The 21,659-nt window shown below is 38.4% G+C and overlaps 2 protein-coding genes across 11 annotated transcripts in view; one reads left to right on the top strand and one right to left on the bottom strand.

The window, feature by feature from the left end:
- The window catches only part of LOC146455921 (uncharacterized), a 416,007-nt gene that overhangs the window by 127,011 nt on the left and 267,337 nt on the right, over positions 1-21,659 (top strand). For 9 of the 10 annotated variants that reach the window (XM_085093654.1, XM_085093653.1, XM_085093655.1 and 6 more), the window contains exon 19: positions 18,559-18,681. The exons of the other annotated variant lie outside the window; for it this stretch is intronic. In XM_085093654.1, coding sequence (XP_084949780.1) covers positions 18,559-18,681 — 123 coding nt within the window. The remainder of the gene's footprint in view (positions 1-18,558; positions 18,682-21,659) is intronic. 10 annotated transcript variants of the gene reach the window in all.
- The window catches only part of LOC146455929 (uncharacterized), a 364,345-nt gene that overhangs the window by 172,593 nt on the left and 170,093 nt on the right, over positions 1-21,659 (bottom strand). The gene's annotated exons all lie outside the window — the stretch shown is intronic.

The raw sequence follows: 21,659 nt of genomic DNA, 5'->3' as shown, positions 1-21,659 counted from the left end.
GGGGAGAGTGAGGGGACACTCTCCCCAGGTTACGCTCACCTTTACAAACAAAGATGGCGGGAGTTCCATCGAAGCGTACGAATTTAGAAAATCCCACGCAAAAATAGTCAAAGTAGGGGACTGTGATCAGGCTAGCACAATCCGGCTGTGAGTAAACCTCTGACGGTCAACGGTTTCACGTGACGGATTCCGTGACACATCCTGGACGTCACGTGACACATCCATTTAGGCAAAATTTCGGAAACTGAAAGGTTTGGAAAGGATGAAAAAAGCCTTCCCCTTTGCCTCGGAATGTTTCCGGAACTAACAACGGAAAATTGTGGCTCAATGGAGAGCCCCCTCAAGTACCGACAAAGGGTATGAAATAGGAACTGATGGGTGCTGATTGCAGACAACTGAGAAAAAAAAATTAGGAACAGCTCACAGTTGAAGAAAACGTCCCCCAGACCTGATTGTAGTATAAGAATGGTATGGAAAATATATTTAGCACGGTGACAGGAATGTGCATGTTGCAACTAAGGCTTATACACACCGCCTCACTTGGTGTTTGGATAAGGGATTGGTTTGCGAGTAATTAAAACACGCGATCGCGCGCGAAGTCGGCTCCCGCGAGGAGAAGGGACGTGCTGGGGACGAGTGCCGCTCCGCAGCAGGGTAACTTAATTGCTAGAAATTGTTGAAGAAACTGAAGCAACTTAACGAAACGTCTGGCAGTCCCATCGACTTGATTTTGGCAAACCAAGCTAAAGCGTCCGTCACCTGAAAACTTATGAGAAAATCACGTGTTAGCAAAAACGTACCTTTGAGAAAGCGGCGAAGAGATCTTATGAATACAATACTGCTGTCTGCGTCCTTGACGCGACAAAGGACGGTGCCTACTAATACAGAGGAATTTTGGCGCAGTTTATGACTATGCGAAAAAAGCAGTAGCAAGGGCCGTCTAGTGGAATACAAAACTGAAGAAAATTTGGGGTAGCCATGCATTTTTTCACGAGATAATTAAGCGACAATAATATTAAAAAGTTGTAAAATACAAACAATGTACGGTATTTTTTCCATAATTGAAGCTTTATTATCACTAAAAAATGCATGGTTACCCCCCAATTTTCGTTTTGGATACCAAGAACACTTCCTAAGTTCTGCTTTCTCCGCATAGTTTTAAACCGCACTAAAATATCCCTAAATTAGTGGGCACCATCCATTGGAAACCAGAGTATCTCGAGATGCGCAGAACCTATGTGCAGTAACAAAAGTAGGAACCATCCTTAAACTTGAGTAAGCGTGCTCGTATGCAGTTTGTGTGAATTTGATCCCAATACATGCAGTCATAAAGGGACGTACAAATTGGAAAGTTTTGTTGTGATTTTGATGTTGACTTTTATGGCGATTGCAATTTCAAGAGCCGTGCGCGTATGTACTTCACCACAATTTCTCGGCAGTTTGATAGCGTAAGTGATGCCTCTGGGAATCCCCTAAGATGTTACACATTCAAGTTCACATCGCATATGCGCAAATTGCCATAAAATCGACGATAAAGCAGGGACGATGGCCAATAGCTAGCTCCAGGGACGAGATTGACCAAAGCACAAACAAGCAAAAGCACGTTACAATAAGATGAGAATCGAAAGAAGTCAATTATAATCTCAACCAGGAATTCTCCGTACAAAACTGTTACAAATGGAACTTTATTTCAATAAATTCCACTAAAATTTACCTCGCAGTGTCTTCGTAACAGAGCACTTCTTAGGAAACAGATGCAAAATGCATTAACTGGCAAAGGAGGGGAAAGATATTCTTTTCGAACAGAGCCTCCGTTGCCTTTAACTGCAGAAGCTCTAAGTAAAAGGACAAACCTGAGTTGGAATGTCTCGTTTGAGGAAAGCAGTTATTTCATACCCAGACTTGGAAATGTTGACCTTCTTTTTAAACTTAATTATCGTGAAAATTACTGTGATTCTAAATTATCTGCGCATATTGCGTAACTGTTAGCGCGAAGGCAAAGTTTCAGCAGCAGGGAAGCCAAAACTTTGCCTTCGCGCCAGGAGCCATAACCGGGGATTATGGCTCCTGCTTCGCGCCAATAAAGGCCGGCACACACGTTGCAATATTGCGAATAACGTTGTATGAAATATGCACGCAACCCCGTGTGGCCATTCCAGACAATGTTGCATGCAGCATTGGCGCAATGATGAAAGCAATGTTGCACCGTGTGTCCACCAGCTACGATGGCCAAGAAGCTGTCGAACAGTTATTCCACAAGTCCGAGAAATTTGAAATTTTAATCTTCAGCTAAGGTACTATTTGGATGTGAAAGGTTTAAGACTTGTCTTCCGCCGTTCGTTATACAACGTATAAGAAAGTGTTAATGTCCTCCTCATCCCGCCTGAGATATTTGTGGTCTATAAGCCACTCGATCTGATCTTTGATCATCTTCTTCTGAGGAATGAACATGTTTTTAAGAATTTCAACCAGTTCTGTTTGAAGGGCGGCGTTCGTGATTCTCTTTCTCATCGTCATGATCTTGACAATCGCTTCCTGAAACAAGATAGACGAACATGGAGTAAGGGAGAGGCGATAAAAATCAACAGACAAGAACTATATCTATGTTATAATCTAACAGGGATGTCAGAATCAGAACAAAACTCTCAAGATGACATTACAAAATAGCAGTAGACGTGGGGAATTTATCACCACTGAAAAGTTCCAGATCCAAACAACACCTGATTGGTTTGATTGGGCGAAGAAAAATGCAAGGAAGGGGTAATAGGCCAATTTCGATAATATTAAAATTCTAGCTTGGCTACGAGGCTTAGGGGAGTAAAACAACAGAATTTATTTGTTCATTTCTGAACCTCAATGTAGTTTCTTTTGTTTTATTCCCATAAACCTCCATGCCAAGTACGAATTTTAATATATCGAGATTGGTTTACCGATATTTAAACGTACCGATTATCAGGCCGATTTGGTGCAATTTGACGAAGAAAATAAGTGAACGGACGGACATCGGTCCGATTTGTAACAGATTTCTTAAATCACGCCAACACAAACGGAAAAAGAAATCGGTCGCCAAATAGTGACGTGTAAATTGGCCCATGCGACTGGACCTGGTAATAGGGCCAAGAAATCGGTACGTGGAAAATAACCTTCAATATCCGCGCTTCTATAAACATTTGTATGGTTGAACGCATAAAACACAACAATCATAAGGAAAAATGTAACAAATACAATTAACAGTGAAGTACCTGATATGATATTTCATATATTTCACATTCAGTACCTGTATTCTTAGAATCCTGAGTGCCACGATACCATCATTCTCTTCTTCTTTTGCTTTTCCTGTTGAAAGCTGCAATCGACCGATCAGGTTCACTTTGCTGCGTTTCTGCACTTTGCTGTCTTTGCTAAATAAAACAGACAACATATAGTTTCAGTAAACAATGCTGTGAAAATACATGCTTGTAAAGCTTGAAGGAGTTCCATGACCTAACGCTCTTGTGAGTCTGGGAGACTGGGTACTGTAGGAGATGGCGTGACTTTAAAACTGAGAAACACGTGACCACAGGTTGTTAACACCTTGAAAGGAGAAACTGTGACCCAGCCACTTTGAAGGAGAAAGCATGACCTGAGGCTGGTTATAGCAAGTTTGTTCGAAGAGGACCCACCTTGTCTGGGGTAGGGGGGCTATTGAAGACACCATTTCTCTCACGAAAATAATTACCGACAAAATTTTATTGACTTTAAAATTTGAGTTGACACAAAAATATTCAGCTAGCTGTAGCAAGAGTTTACATTGCTACATAAACAAGGAACGTGAGGTTTGAATTTTACTGTCATTTTTTACTGCTGGATACAGCGGTGGCTCTGCAATAAAGACACCATCTATTCAGGTGAGGAAGAGGAGTGCAGACCGAGACCACCATTTTTTTTTTTTTTTTTTGTGGTTTTGTGGATCCTGTTCGAGTATAGCAGTTTTGGCTACTTCTCTAAAGAATAGAAAGACGTGGCAAAACACCATTCAAGAAAAAAGCGTGACCTAGCAATTTTGAACAAGAAAACTAGCGTGACACCCTTTGAAAGAAATTTTAAAACTATTATCTTCAGTGATACTACTTCGATTTATTGTTAAGCATTAACTTGTCCTCAACTTACATAACGGCGAATTCTTGATTGACCCAGAACAAAGAGCTGTCGTTGAAATCCTTTGGAGATTTGGCTTCGGGTTGACATAAAAGAATCTGTCGTTTGAGCTCGGCGAAGGCAATTAGTGACCGGAAAAGACAAATAGTTCTTAAGACGCAAAAGGATGACCTTCTTCTAAAAATGCGTCAATACAAGAGGGAAAAAAACCCAGCCTATATTGTTCAGTGAAAATTGATCCAGCTTAGGAAATTCGATCTTAGTTTAATTGACATCTACTAACATCCGCCAATCGATGACAAATCGATAATCAAAAGATATTACCCTTAGCTATCAATCAAGTTATCAATCAAGTAACTGGGCGGGTATCTATTGATATCCACTGTCATCGATTGTTGTCGATTATTGAGACCAGGAAAAAAAATTATTCCACCAGAGCTGGACTGGTCAAGAGAAAGTAACTGTGTTGAAAAATGATTATCGTTGAAGGTTGATAAGTTCACATACACACAGTGTTCTTCGAAGTTCCGAATCAGGAAGTTCAGAGGCAAGCCTACAACAAGAAACACGAGAAAGAGGCAGTAAGCTTTCTCTTGCTTAGCAAAATAAAGAAAACAAGATGCCCTGTACCGACCTCAAATTTTTGAAGGCAATCTTCTCGTGCGGTCGCTCATTCTAGGCGAACAACACAGCCATTTGAAAAGTTGTTACTTCGAGGTCAAATTTTCCAATCTTGTTGGCGAAGATAATCTTAACAAGAAAAAAAAAGGATTAAAATGAAACAAATACTGACTATAAAACATGAAAACAACAGGGAAAGTTAATACAATATTGATATAGAGTTAACCAAGCTTTAAACAGGCACGTCTCTAAAGGGGACATCCCTGAGACAGTTTTGTCAGGTTGCTGGGTCCAGCCCTGTCGTTATACTGAGTGACTGTATCTCTGACATGCTGCTGACGTCCGATCCCACCTTACAGAAGGATTGTAATAATAATAATAATAATAATAATAATAATAATAATAATAATAATAATAATAATAATAATAATAACCGTTTATTCACAAATTCATAGGAAAGTGAAAAGGAGATAAAAGAGGTTATCCCTTTCTAGTTTATCTCCTGATAATAAAATAAATTAAAACATTAACTATTTACAACTCTTTAAAATACTAAGCATAAAATATATAACACATCACACAATAGAAGAACTTAGTGTTCACTTGAAAAATTTGCAGAATGACATCTCAGTCTGTTCTTTTAAAAGTGTTCAAATTTTCCGCCTCAGCAATTTCGTTTGGCAGATTATTCCACTTATCGATTATGCGCCATGAGACTACGTGATAAGTGCGGTATATAAAAATACATCACCACCATCACTCTCTTAGAAAAACGACAATTAAAACAACCCATCAGGGGCGCGTTGACTGAAAATCTCAGGAAATGTCACTCTCGTCAACTTATAGGAGCTGACGCCGCTGTAATCAGCGTTCTCTTTTGGGACCAAAATGGTATTTCCAGGAGAACAGATTTACTTCGCCCGAGTTTGTGGTTCAACAAAGAAGCACCGAGTCTGGATATAAAGAGAGATGAAAGAAACAACCCACCACCCCATTAGACATATGGAGATGCCACTGCAACTTGCCGCCGCTGTGGTTTTTCCTCTAAAATTCCTCCAATTCAGGGATATAGTCTTCAAGCTCAAGAAAAAAACAAATACTTGCATTTCAAGCTCTGTCAACGCTGTCTGGCCAAAACCTGTGTTTCAAGGGGTTACTAAATAAAACTATTGCTTGTATGGAAAGTCTGTTGAGATCGTGCTTAAGCGTTACACATCCCCGTCTCCCCACCCCCCACCCCCAAAAAAAGGATTCCGTCTTCTTTTAGCTACTCAACCCAACCAACCCACTTTCCGTTGTTCAGAACTGCGAAAAAAAAGGCATCTGTTCCAGTAAACAAACTTCTATTGTTTTAACATCTTGCAATTTCTTTCTTTAGACTCCCGACGATTTCTTAACCTTCTCACGATGTTGAACGAAAATCCATAGGTAGTCACTTATTTTCCTATTTGGTTGGAGATAGCTGCAGGTGTAGCTTTTATTTTATCAAACGTTTGAGATATTGGGAGAATAACTAGAGCAAAGTCGCAAACTTCAGCACTGTGTTTCTTATTCAGCCGCCGCAAATTATTTTTGTACTTGACACATCTTCTTCCCTAGTCGTAATTACGAAGAGCGCATAACCCTAATAAAACAAACAAACAAACGCACTACATTTAAATTTATCCCCTACGCAAGCGCCGGCCGGGACGCCTGTTCGCTGGGTAAAACTTCCGGCGTTTTGAATATTTCTAACGGAAACTTTGTAAAGAAAACGTCACTTTCAGTACAATTGTATAAGGGATGTTTGTTTTAGTCAAGTATAATTTATACGTCTTCCACATATCTCCCTTTTTCTCTCTCTTATTTCTTCCTGATAGAAATTATCAAGGGAGAAAAGAAACAAACAGAATTGGTATTGTGTGCTTACGTTAGTGTCTTCCCTTAAAAGTCATCCGACAATCAATAATAGATAAGAAAGTGGTTTGGTGCCAATATTTAATTCTGTCATTCCCAGATGGATGACAATTTTCCACATCCAATTGTGATCAATACTCACCTGCCACTTCCAATCCATATCTTTCTAGTTCTTGTTTTCACTAATTATACATGCAGCGAATCATTCCTTGGGGGTAAAGATCGTCTCAGTTCGAATTTGTTTACCTGTTCTTTCTTGGGAAGAGTGGATGCAGTACTACTTAGATGCCCAGAAAGGTAAAAAAGAAATTACAATAATAATTATAGCCGTGTAAACAAGTTCGGCCGCCGTTTGTGAACTTTATTAGTTTGTTGGTTTTTAACACAGGAAAGTCAAACGGAGTTTCAAAAGGAAATTTAAATATTACCACACAAAGAAGTTCGAGCATTAAACGGTTTTTCCAGTTCGTGGACTCGTTGCTTTCTTTTTTTCTGGCCAACGATACGAGACTTATTAACGGAAACAAACTGAAAATATTTTAAGCCCGTATTAATGAAGTTTTTGAAAACACAACGAATGAAAGGATTGCTCTCTTATGAGAAAATTACATGGTGAGTCGTGTCCTTCAATAAAACCAAGTAGAGACTAGAGACTTCGTGTCAAACTTTTCAAGCACAATATTGGCCCATGCCAGTGCACATTTGTCTTTCGATTTCGACCTATTTCGCTTGTTAAGAAGAGAAACGTACCCGGCGCGACCAGTACGAATCTCGTTTTGACTTACAAAAAGTGTAAGTTTGTGTGTAGACAATTTCCTCCGTTTAGCGTAAAACCCAAAGCACCCAACCAAAAATAATATTAAAATGTTGTTCCTTAAAAAATCCCGCATCGTTTTACAACCTCCAAAGCGTAAATTTTCAGAAGTTGACGCACTTTTTCCGCACTTTTACCGACGTATTTGTCCTCCGAACACAAATGGGATTAGTTTTTCAGCGTTGCTAAAGTTTTAGGTGACCTTTCCGTTTATAATGCTTGTTTTTCTTCACAATTTAATCCGAATTTCTGACTGAGACGGGTGATGTCTTTCGAACGGATATTCCACCAAAATGAACTCTAGGACGCACCCGTATAACCGACATAGCCACATTGTTTGAGAAATCTGAAATTATGGGAGATCTAAACAGTCTGCAAACACTAGCTTGGTCAATCTACAATCCGGCGCAAGTTATTGAAAATTTTCTACTTCCTTCAAATAATACTTTAAGCTGGAAAACATTATAGGTTGGGTCATCTTTCGATCTTTATTTCGAAACCGTATGAAAAAACCATGTTTAAGAATGATTTCCGCGGTGAGTGTGCTCCGTAAAAACTTATATCTTAAACTAAGATTTGTCTTTACGTTTTCCGTCTTATGAAACACCATCACCACATTAAATTGAGACGGAAATCATTTTATATTAACACAGGAGATCTTAAATGAAGACTATTAGAGTCTTAGTTATATATAAGATAAGAGGTCGTCTTAAATATTGTCTTAAAATCATCTTCATTTGAGAGGCGCTTATTTTAATCAACATTGAGGAATCTTACTTTAAGAAAGAGCAATTTTAATTACATTAATCTGAGTCGATGGGGTCCTTATTTTAAGAAGTATTTTGGTCTTGTGGAAATTTTAAGACGCCTAAGCCTGCATGAGATGCAATACTCGTGATACTTAAATTAGGTATGTTTAACAGTTGGTGTGCGTTTCTCAAAAAAATGCCATTACAACTACCCCTTCCATTGAGAAAATCGCTAGCTAAATGCATTCCTCTCGAAAAAACAAATAATCCTAAAATGAGAACAGCTCCCTTACAAATTCTCTACTCTCACCAGGCCGGGATCCAATTCTGACAATTCTGAAAAATCATTTTAGTGCTCGGTAAAAAAAATGCTAATTTGCTTGATGAATTGCCTTGGAAGAAATCGAAAACTCTAACACAAAGGAGATCCAAATTTATTTTAGGAGGCCAATATTTTATTTCTTGAATTATTGCAAAAATCAGATATACCAATTCATCTGTTTCTTCATCGTTTTCTCATTTTATCAATGACTCTCAATTTCGCATGAACGATCGTGACGTTTGTCAAAACGCTGCCAATTTTGTGACAGTCATTAGATGGTTCCACAAATAAGTTTTTATCGCATAACTGCGAGTTCTCTTGGAGCAGATAGTTTGCTTCTTTATTCTACAATATAAATTGCTGTTTTCAATGCAACTGCAAAACAACTTTTGCCCAAAATGTTTTCATCTTTGTCTATTTTCGCAACAATCATCCAACGTTTGGCCACACATAAGTTATTTATTAGTCTCTGTTTGCTTTATTCATTATCAGAAACTATTTTAAACGTAAACGAGAAAGGCATTTTGCCTTGGATTGAAATTTTCACTTCCGTTATCGGCTGCCGGCACACATTATTGTCCTTACCAATTTGCTAATGCACTACACCAGTTAAACGTCTGTGTGATTACTATCGCTGACCCATGTTGTGTTTAACTGTGCCTCAGAGGTAAGGACACCTCGGGAGGTTTTCCATTGAATAGCGACTTTTGACTCAAAAAAAAAATATACCAGTTTCAAAAGGAAATTTAAATATTATCATTATCTCACAAAGAAGTTCGAACAATAAACGATTTTCCCAGTTCGTGAACTCGTTGCTTTTATTTCTGGCCAACGATACGAGACTCATTAACGGAAACAAAATCAAAATATTTTATGCCGTCTCGTGGAAGTTTTGGCAACCACAAAGAATGAAAGGATTGAGCTCTTGTGAGAAAATTTCATGGTGCATCGTGTTCTTCAGTAAAAGCAAGCAGAGACGAGAGTATTCGAATCAAACTCGTCAAGCACAACTTTGGCCCATGCTAGGGCACATTTGTCTTTCGATTTCGACCTACTTCGCTTGTTGAGAAGAGAAACGTGCCCGTCGTGAGCAGTACGAATCTCGGTTTTGCTTAAAAAGTGTAAGTTTGTGTGTAGACAATTTCCTCCGTTTAGCGTAAAACCCAGAGCACCCCACCAAGAACAGTTAAAACGTTCATTCCTTAAAAAATCTCCCATCGCTTTACGAACTCCAAAAGGTAAATTTTTACAAGTTGACGCAGCTTGGTCCGTTCGTATTCTTATGGCTAAAAATCTTAGGGAACGGAAAACTATTCTCCGAATTTAAGAGCTTTTGTTGCCTTTTCTACATGCTAGCGGGTCTTTTTCTGCACTTTAACCGACTTATTTGTCCTCCAAACAAAATGGGATTAGTTTTCAGCGTTGCTAACGTTTCAGGTGACCTTTCGTTTATAACGTTTGTTTTTCTTCACAATTTAATCCGAATTGCTGACTGAGACGGGTGATGTCTTTCGAACGGATATTCCACCAAAATAAACTCTTGGACGCACCCTCATAACCGACAAGGCCACAAAATGCCCATAATGTTTTCATCTTTGTCTATTTTCGCAACTATCATCCAACTTTTGGTCATACATTAGTTATTTGTTTGTTTCTGTCTCCTTTCTTCGTTATCAGTGACTATTTTCAGCGTACGCAAGAAAGGTTTTTTTTTTTTTTTTGATTGAAATTTTCACTGCCGTTATCGGCTGCTGGCATAAATTATGGCCCTCACCTAATTGCTAACACACTACACCATTTAATCGTCTGTGTGATAAATATCGCTGACCCATGTTGTGTTCAACTGTGCCTCAGACGGAAGGTCACCTCGGGGAGCTTTCGATTGAGTAGCTACTTTTGACTCAAGAAAAATATATCAGTCTTCAGTATATGTTTCCTTTCGCGGTTTTATTTTTACTCTTCTTTCTAAATATGTGATTCAATAAGCGCTTATATAAGAATAAAAGGAAAAACTATAAGGGAAATAAAAATACTTGACGCGTTACCTCATGTAGGAAAGGACCCTATTCCCCGAATTGACGAGCTGTTGTTGGCTTTTCGAAATGCTAGCGGTTCTTTTTCCGCACTTTTACCGACGTATTTGTCCTCCGAACACAAATGGGATTAGTTTTTCAGCGTTGCTAAAGTTGCAGGTGACCCTTCGTTAAAGATAACGCTTGTTTTTCTTCACAATTTAATCCGATTCTGACTGAGACGGGTGATGTCTTTCGAACGGATGTTTCACCAAAATGAACTCTTGGACGCACCCTTATAACCGAAAAAGCCACAAAATGCCCAATATGTTTTCATCTTTGTCTATTTTAGCAACAATCATCCAGCTTTTGCTCATAAATTAGTTATTTATTTGTCTCAGTTTGCTTTCTCCATTATCAGTAACTTTTTTCAGCGTACGCAAGAAAGGCAATTTTTTTGGATTAAAATTTCTACTGCCTTTATCGGCTGTTGACATACATTATTGCCTTCACACCAGTTAATCGTCTGTGTGATTAATATCGCTGACCCATGTTGTGTCCAACGTTGCCTCTGACGCAAGGACACCTCGGGAAGCTTTCGATTGAGTAGCTACTTTTGACTCAAGAAAAATGTATCAGTCGTCAATATATTTTTCCTTTGGTGGTTTTATTTTTACTCGTCTTTCTAAATATTTGATTCAATAAGCGATTATATTAGAATAAAAGGAAAAACTATAAGGAAAATAAAAATACTTGACGCGTTACCTCATGTAGTAAAGGACACATTTATTTCCATTAAAGGGACAAACTAAGAGAATGTATTGGCTCTTTTTATTAAAAGTCCTGGGTGCTTTTGTCATGTCTTTGAAACAACAGCAGAGGACTTAATTTCCGTGTCCAACTCATCACTATAAATTGGACGAATAGAGGAGGAACTGCGAAAACAAAAAAACACATCTGTCCCACCTAACAAATTTGCATTACTTTAACATCTTACAATTTCTTTCTTTAGCCTCCCGACGATTTCTTTAGCTATTTCAATCTTGAAAGAAAATCCATAGATCATTACTACTTTTCCTATTTGGTTAGAGATAGCTGCAGGTGTAGTTTTTATTTTATCAAACGTTTGAGATTTTGGGAGAATAACAAGAGGTAAGTCGCAAAATTCAGCACTGTGTTTCTTATTCAGCCAGCACAAGTTATTTTTGTACATGACAAATCTTCTTCCCTTATTACTAATTACGAAGAGCGCATAACCCTTATGAAAAAACAAATAAACGAACTGTCGTCAGCCAAGACATTAAAATTTATCCCCTACTCAAGCGCCGGCCGGGACACCTGTTTGCTGGGTAAAACTTCCGGTCCTTTGAATATTTCTAAAGGAAACTTTGAAAAGTAAACGTCACTTTCAGTACAATTGTGTAAGGGATCCTCGATTTAGTCAAGTATAATTTATACGTCTTTCACATATCTCCCTTTTTCCCTCTCTTATTTTCTTCCTGATAGAAATTATCAAGGGAGAAAAAAAAAAATTGGTATAAGTGCTTACGTTAGCGTCTTCCCTTAAAAGTCATCCGACAATCAATAATAGATGAGAAAGTGGTTTGGTGCCATTATTTAACTCTGTCATTCCCAGATGGATGACAGTTTTCCCCATCCAATTGTGATCAATACTCACCTGCCACTTCCAATCCATATTATTTAGTTCTCGTATTCACCAGTTATACACACAGCGAATCATTCTTTTGGGGTGAAGATCGTCTCACTTCGAGTTCGTTTATCTTCTGTTCTTTCTTGGGAAGAGTGGCTACAGTACTTCTCAGATGCCAAGAAAGGTAAAAACGAATTTATAATAATAATTATAGCCATGTAAACAAGTTCGGCCGCCGTTTGTGAACTTTATTAGTTTGTTGGTGTTTAACATAGGAAAGTCAAACGGAGTTTTAAAAGGAAATTTTAATAATACCACACAAAGAAAGAACTTCGAGCATTAAACGATTTTCCCAGTTCGTGAGCTCATTGCTTTTATTACTGGCCAACGATACGAGAATTATTAACGGAAACAAAATCAAAATATTTTATGCCGTATTATGGAAGTTTTGGCAACCATAATAAATGAAAGGAGTCGCTTTCTTATGAGAAAATTACATGGCCGGTGCATCGTGTCCTTCAATAAAACCAAGTAGAGACAAGAGACAAGAATCTTCGTGTCAAACTCGTCAAGCACATTTTTGGCCCATTTGCTTGCTTAGAAGAGAAATTTGCCCAGCGCGACCAGTACGAATCTCATTTTGGCTTACAAATTGTAATTTTGTGTGTAGACTGAATTTCCTCCGTTAAGCGTAAAACCCAGAGCACCCAACCACAAATAGTTAAAAAGTTGTTCCTTAAAAAATCTCGCATCGTTTTACGACCTCCAAAACGTAAATTTTCACAAGTTGACGCAGCTTGATCCGTTCGTATTCTTTGGCTGAATTTTTTTTAGGAAACGGAATACTATTCCCCGAATTTAAGAGCTGTCGTTGGCTATTCGAAATGCTAGCGGGTCTTTGTTCGCACTTTTACCGACATAATTGTTTTCCCAACACAAATGGGATTAGTTTTTCAGCTTTGCTAAAGTTTCAGGTGACCTTTCGGTTAAGATAACGCTTGTTTTTCTTCATAATTCAATCCGACTTTCTGTCTGAGACGGGTGATGTCTTTCGAACAGATATTTTAACAAAAAGAACTCTTGGACGAACCCGTATAACAAACATAGCCACATTGTATTAGAATTCTTTGGAAAAAACAAATGATCCTAAAATGAAAACAGCTCCCTCAAAAATTCTCAACTCTCACCAGGCCGGGATCCAATTCTGACAATTCTGTAAAACAATTTTAGTTCTCGGTAAAAAAAAATATTGCTTACTTGATTGGTGAATTGCCTTGGAAGAAATCGAAAAATTCCAACACCAACACAAAAGGTATCCAAATTTATTCCTGGAGGTCTTTTCTGATCTTTCCTGATTAAGTCATCTCAAAAATGCAGAGCTTTGATCCTTCGCAGACTTCAAGTAGCGGAGAGTGGAGAATTTAAAAGAATTTCGAGACTACAACTTCAATATTCAAATGAGAAGACATCTGGACATCAAATACGGTCTATAGTCCCTTCTAAGCTCTGCTAAACTTTGTAACTTACACGAAATTAACAGCATGAACTAGACAGAAGAATGAAAATGGACATGAAGAAATTACTGTTGCTTGAAATAACAGTGTTTGTGTGGAAATCCGATGTCAAATAATTTTCATAAAACATCATTTCTGGAAAATTCATGAATTGGAAACTTTTGGCACTAGGAAAAAGATTTTAAGAAAAACATTAGAGGGATGTAGCTGTGCCAGAAAGCTTCCAGTCGTGTTTTGAACTTTCCATACATTTCCCTTTATTTTTTTCCCGCGAACTATTTTTAGTAGCAGTTCACGGCTGGTTCGCTTTACAGACAAATGTATGGAAAGTTCAAAACACGACTGGAAGCTTTCTGGCACAGCTGCATCCCTCCAATTTTTTTCCTTAAAATGCTTTTCCTAGGGCAAAAAGTTTCCAATTCATGAATTTTTCAGAAGTGGTGTTTTATGACAATTATTTTACATCGGATTTCCATACAAACACTGTTATTTTGAGCCTGTTTGCCTACTCGTTAAAATGGCGTCGAAAACCGTGATAAGACCTATTCAGACAATCGTCAACGCAAGGTTCATAATTTACGGCACTTTTTATTAAGACCAACAAAACGTTAACAGTATTTAAAATGCCGCGGCCAGCCTCTGTTTTCTTATGAATTTACGGTAAGCTGATTTGTATAAGTTCTGTCATTTTAGATTTGGTGTAATAAAATTCTATGGATTGAAATTTGTTGTGCTTTCATTGCTCCATATATCAGGTTCAATACGATAGTTCAAATCTTGAGTGAAGATAAAAATTTAACTTACCACGGCACTTTGGATCTAAGACAAAAATCATCTTACTCTAAGACGACATCGTCGTATAAATAAGATGAAAGTTATTTTATCATAAGATGAATCGTCTTCAAATGAGATTTACACGCTGTCTTACCACAGCACCAGAATTAAGTTGAAAATAACGACTTCAAATAAGATTTTAGTTTTTACGGAGTGTTTCATGTTTTCTAGTTTATTAACAAATTTAGTGCAATTTAATCCGGCTACGCGTCGAGTTAGAAAATAAAATTGTAAAAGCTTTCAGTGTAACTTTGGTGTTACCAAATTCATGACGTTTTTAGTCTAAGGCTACGAAATAATGGGCTCGCTGTTAGTCTGTGCCGTTAGTTTATAGACTAGCGCCCTCTTAATGCTTTAGGGACGGTAAACAATAAAATATGCCAGTGACATAGATCGTCGCATTTAACTACAGTACAAGTTTCCAATTCTTTAATATTATTGATAAAACTAGTGGTGAAGTGATAAATTTCGTCAACAACATATTTATCTTCAGAAATCTTCGAGTTGAAGTTTTTGTGGACAACTTGCGCAAAAGTGCTAGCATACTTTTTTTTTTTTATTCATTTTTCTTCCATATGAAAACCAAACGTGACGGGACGTTTACATGGCAAATAAACTAAATAAACAAATTCTTTGGGAACAGAAAAGATACCTCTGATTAATTTTTCTGTAGGAACTCAAAGAGGTTTCCATAACTGAAATGATGAATATAGCATTTATCTTCATCGGTTTCTTGTTGGTGCTTTTAAATTTTAATCCATTTCATTTCTTTATTTATTTTTTCTATTTAAGTATGGCAGATTGTTACTTCTCCATTCATGATTTCCTGTTCCTCTGTTGTCTATGGGGAGCTTGGCTACAATACAAAACAGATGCCCAGCAAGGTGAGAAAACGAGTTTCAATTTATTGCTTATTCCAAACCAAATGGCGTCATTAGCTGTTTTTATGTTGGAGGCGTTTACATCGTCTAAGACGTCAGACCTACACACACCCGTTTCTCGAATGTTCCGTTAACTTACCTGGCCGTGAAACTATCAGTGCATACACAATGTTCTTAGAATCGTTACTGATCATGGAAGCTAAGTAATATTTCCTATATAACGAAAAAGGCCAATCCCAAACCCTATTAGTTAGAAATCCCTTCGATCTTTCTCTTTTTCTCTCTTTGTCAGAATTTTTTATTCATCCTTGATTCTTTTTATAACGATGTTTATGACTAAGAACTTCATTTTCTTTTTCGTAGGGTGCTGCCGAACTATCAAATATCTTCCACCAAAGCATGGCTATTACCTGGAAGGTCACGTAATTTTGAATCTCACCATTGAAAACAATTTCATCAGGTCATGTGAACATCGTTGCATTATGGAAAGCGAATGCGTTTCAGTCAACATTGGACCACCAATTGACAACAAAATGATTTGTGAGTTGAGTAATTCGGATCACTTCCAGCATCCGGAAGACTTAATAAGACGGCCTGACTGGAAATATGGAGCCTCTGAGGTATGAGTTGTAGATCTGAAAAAATAAATAACTAGCGTTTGAAAATAACGTGCTTTTTACCATCACAACGTGAACTTAAGAAAAGTGTGATAATTAAACCTGAACTATGGGTATTTTATTTTTGTCATTTTGATTGGATAATTGCAGCAACTCATAATCCCGCTCCAAGGAAAAAACCCTCCCGAGACCAAACATGGTCAACAAACGGGTTAGATAAGAAGTGAACTTTGCTGTAAAGCAAAGCAAATCAGCTTGCAGGAAAAATCAGTCTAGCGGACTCAAGTAGCAAATAAGTGTCGATACTAAGGGTGTTTTCCATTTGACAGAGCTGTCTAGCCAGTTCAATTGTTTTGCAAACGGAACGCTCCAATGTGAACGATTTTGAATCATAATTCAAATCAGAACGAATACATAATTGTTGAGCGATGAATTGCTTAAAAAACGGCCAAGGGCCTGCTACAGCGCCCTGTTGAGAAATAAGTCGTCTTATTAAAAAAGCTTTTTCTTTACTGAAATACTAAAACATCCAAAACATTACACAAATTAAACAACATAAAATGGCAGGGACATCGTACGCCTTTTGTTGTATCGAAATTATATATTGAAATTATTCAGCTTTGCCTCGAGCAGCTGAAGCATTTCGCAAGTTTTGGGGCCTTTCTTGGTTAGTCGTGTAATTGACACTTGTTTGCTTTCACGTTTTATTTTTTCCCTGCATTTATATTTATAGTAGGTTTTAACAAAATAATTATTTTACGCGGACTTGCTTTTATCAAGTATTTTTAACCAGCTGAGTACAATGTGCCTCGTTCGTCAGTTTAAATTTTGTATAGTGACCTAGCTTAAGAAAATAGAAGCGGTGTATTACAAATGTCTTTTTTTTTTCATCAGAATCTTTGCTCAATCGTCAAACCTTGCATCAACAACGCCAAATGCCTGTCTGGCTACACTAACAAAAAGTACCTCTGTGTATGTACATCTGGATTTACTGGAGAAAATTGTGAAAAAGGTAAATATTATACGTTTATTCAGTTCATTTACTCAGCTATAATTTGCTTTTCCATTTATAATTAGCCTGTTTAATTTCATCCTTGCCTTATCAGTGTACTCATGCAATATAATTCTCCAATTCTCTAGATATCGATGAATGCAACAGCGGCATCCACGACTGCAACGGAAATGCAACCTGTATGAACACTGCTGGACACTTTAACTGTACTTGTAACGCGGGTTACAGTGGGAATGGTCACGTGTGCTCAGGTATAATATGTTGTCTTGTTTTCCAAGATCTACGTTTGCGTTTAGGTCATTTCCCGTTCGCTTCATAAGCCAGTACAGTTTCATCCTTGCCTGATCATTTTACATCTCCTTCATTATCCTCGAATAATCTAGATATCGATGAATGCAGCAACGGCATCCACGACTGCAACGAAAACACAACCTGTATTAACACTGCTGGACACTTTAACTGTACTTGTAACGCGGGTTACAGTGGGGATGGTTACGCATGTTCAGGTATAATTTTTTGTCTTGTTTTCCAAGATGTACGTTTGTGTTTAGGTCATTTTCCCCTTTCGCTTCATAAAGCCAGTTCAGTTTCATTCTTACCTGATCATTTTACGTCTCCTTTAATATACTCGAATAATCTAGATGTCGACGAATGCAGCAACGGCATCCACGACTGCAACAAAAACGCAACCTGTATTAACACTGCTGGACATTTTAACTGTACTTGTAACGCGGGTTACAGTGGGGATGGTCACGTATGTTCAGGTATAATTTTTTGTCTTGTTTTCCAAGATGTACGTTTGTGTTTAGGTCATTTTCCCGTTCGCTTCATAAGCCAGTTCAGTTTCATTCTTGCCTGATCATTTTACGTCTCCTTCATTATGCTCGAATCCATCCTAGTAAAAGATAAACCAAACGGCAAACTTCGTATATGCATTGATCCAATTCAAACCATAAACAAGGCCATCAGAAGACCCAAGTACACAATACTGACAATTGAAGAAAAGTTTCCAAAACTGACGAAGGCCAAAGTATTCACCATTCTTGACGTATGTGAAGCTTTTCAAACCATCGTCATAGATGAAGAGTAATCTCTATTTACTACGTGCACGCATGTATCCAGATAATGTGCATTTATTGCTTGCTTTATCGACATAAAATTGAATTGAATTGAATTGAATTGAACAATAAACACATGTTTGTTCTTTATCGATGACGAACCGTTTTAAAACAACATTCTGGATTTCGGACAAATAAGGCTTCTATAAAAGAATTAAACCGATTACTAAACCAGAATTCAAGATCCAAGACAGACTCCTATCCACACATTGTACGCTAAAACGCGACTGTTTGTTCCCATACATGAAGTGAAAATGCGTCCCCAGAAAAAAATGATGATGATGATCCGGGGGTATAACATCTTACTGGGAAATAAGGTTCATGGGAATGTCCACATTAATGACAAATATACTAACGTTTGCTTTCCGAAAATTTCTTAGACATAGACGAGTGTTCTACCAACTCACACGGTTGCGATGTCAATGCATCGTGTAGTAATGTGCAAGGATCATACACTTGTACATGTGAAGCTGGATATTCGGGCGATGGGAAAACGTGTACTGGTAAGCTACTTGAGCTGTCAATTTGTTTCATTAAAAGAGATACTGTATGCAATTTCCCAGGGGAAATTTTTCAATGGGACTCACTGATTGCGTTAGCTGGAAACCCCGTGATATTAAAAAAAATCACTTAATTAATGCCATGAGTTTGGCATGCCCACGTGAGGCAGTAAAAAGGCTCAGTTTTTCATGTATTTTACTTTAAATGGTAAGAGCAACTGGAGAATGGCTAGCAAGAAGGAAGGGCATAACGTTTTCAAATTTCGACATGCAGAACGTCAAAAACTTACAACCAAAAATACTACGTATGAGGGGGTCAAGGTACCTTTATAAAAGTCCGTCACGCCTCTCGATTGTTTCTACATATGAGGCTGAACTACAACTCGTAATGTACCTCGCGAGGACTCGTTGCCAGAGAGACTGAGACAGAACTAACATCTACAATTAATATTTCTTGCATATTTCGGCTACTTTCGGCTGCGTTTTATACGGCCTTCTCAAAAGCGTATTTTGTGCACATCAACACAGTCTGATCTGTTTGGATTCTTCAGCTGAAATTTAATTTGCAGAAAGTTTTAGACGCTAAAATCTCATTTCCCGAATTTCCGAGCCACCGTTGGTGCTTAGAAAATACTTGCTGGCCTTGTTCCTGGTATCCTTTCTTGAAATGACACACTTGCCGATTCGAAAACAAAAGGAATTTGTCTTTTAGTAATACGGAAGTTTGTAAAGGTGACATTTCGCCAAAAGAAACGAACTGTTGGGTGCTCCCTGATTGGAGTACATAAAGTACAAACAGAAAAAAACTTCAAAGTAAACATTCCCTATAAATAGTTTTATAAACGAAAAATTGCTGTTCGTGTCTTCAAAGATAACCGTGGTTGTAAATTTCAAACAGTCGACATCGACATACCGGGTGCTTCCCACATTTCTGTCGATAGCTAAGTGGACTTGTCTCGTTTTTTACAGTGACAAGCAAATTTCGATTCCTTCGATTTTACTGTAAATTATTGAAGGAGTTTGACTCTTTCACTGCTTCGAAAATTCTTCCTCTCTGCTAAATAGACAGTCACCTTGATGTAAGTCGCATAGCTAAACCCTGTCGGAACAAAAACCCCTCCCCTAATACCCACCGCTGGCTGGACTGCTGCTTCAGCTACCCCAGAATACACTGGACTTTGAGACCACAAAAAGAAGAAGTCTCTTTGACTGGAGAATGGCTGAAAACATTCACTCCGGACAACATAACCAGCCAATTCATTTATTATCACCCCTCCCGACCCCCACCAGATTTGGACTCCTGACTCCTCAAATGTCAGCGGTCCTTAAGGCCAGACCCTGGCCTGTTGCTGGTATAGCAGATGACGCAGCCCCTCCTCAAGTTTAAACCAGCGCAAGGCGTCGAAGTTTTCTTGGCTGTTTACAGCTCAAAGGCAGACGCAGCCACCTTTTGGGGAATCAGCTCAGATATATGCGTTGCGAAAAACTATCAGCGTTCCATTAAAGCAACAACTGTTCTTGAAGTGCTTAAGAAAGAAGGTAATTGTATGATATATACTGTAGGGGACAAAACTTGTTACGGTGTGCTCTAGATTGGAAAAGGGGGCGTCATAATGACTTGGTGGTCATCACTCACCAGTGTGTCATGACAGATAAACAAGGGCGGCTTATTGCGATTTAAAGAGAACGTTCAAGTTAGGGGGGTAGTGGGTAGGAGGTGGACCTGTGTTGCGATTTCAGTCTACTCGTTGCAAATAGCTGTCCGCTTAATATGGCATCGTTTGTGAACACGTTTGCTTTCTTTTTCTAGCCGGGTGGTTGGAGTACACACCCCAATGGTGTGGAAGCAGCAATCGGCGATTCATTAAAACAGGCATTACTGTACAGAAATGCAAAGACCTCTGTCCGAATTGTAATGCCATCGAGTACTGGTCTGGAGGAGTATTGTATTGCCACGAGTGCCTGGATCACAGGAAACGGCAGCCATTTACTGATACTCGTGGTAATGGATATCCACCGCACGTGTTTATCAGGATATAATAAATCACATGATAAAGAGACATAAATGAAAGCATATCTTTCAATAGCTCATCATTATCTAATCCACTGTATGGGAAAAAAAATGGCCGCTGTGCATTTTACCACAATGCCTTGCAAACCTAACACACCCAATAGGGACTGAGAAAGCCATACGTTTTGCGAAATTCGTCCCTGCACTATCAACATTGTTTATGCTAGGTTGGAAGTTTTGAGAACTTTTCTGTGCGTTTTTATGAGTGTTTTTAGGGACATCGTACGCTAAGAATTATGGGTAAATGTACCAGACGCCATCTTTTTCGGTACGGTGGTTAAAGGTTTGATTGTCAATTTCTACTTAAAGTTTTCGTATTCATTTAGGAAACTTTTTTGTCTGTCTTTAATTTAGTAGTGTCTCCTAACCGGCTTCTGAGTCATATATGTTATATGCCCTGGGTCATGACGTTTATCGAAAGGTATCTCTGGTATGATCTTGAATAGATAAATAGGAATTATAAATAGCCCTGAATAGCGCGTGAGTCGCCCTGTCATGACGTTTTCAGAACGAAATTCCCGGTATGATCTCGAGTACCGTGTTGCAATATTACAATTGCGAAGGGAGGATAGCTTTAAAAATCTGCGAAGCCTAGAAGGTATAGCTCCAAGAACCCTTTGATTGTTATTAACAGCTTCTTTTCCGGGGTATCAATATCGGATTTCTCACAAATCTCCCTCACGTTTGAGGAGGAATTTTGCAGGGGTTTTTTCGTAGATTCTCCTTTTACCGGTGGTGTTTGTGGAGCTGGGATTGTTTGCTTTCGAGCTACGCGAGGCCGTAAGGTGACACCACGATTTCAGTTTTCGATCGCGTTTGCAAATTCTTTTTTTTTTTTTTTATCATTTTTTTTTTGCAGGAGGGGGGGGAGGGGGTCGCGATGGGCCGAAAGATAAGACTTTGGGCCACG

This window comes from Pavona decussata, unplaced genomic scaffold, assembly GCF_977016875.1.
Source record: "Pavona decussata unplaced genomic scaffold, jaPavDecu1.1 SCAFFOLD_265, whole genome shotgun sequence".
NCBI lineage: Eukaryota > Metazoa > Cnidaria > Anthozoa > Scleractinia > Agariciidae > Pavona > Pavona decussata.
Note: the sequence above shows the minus strand (reverse complement) of the source record. Positions and strands in the feature narration are given on the sequence as shown.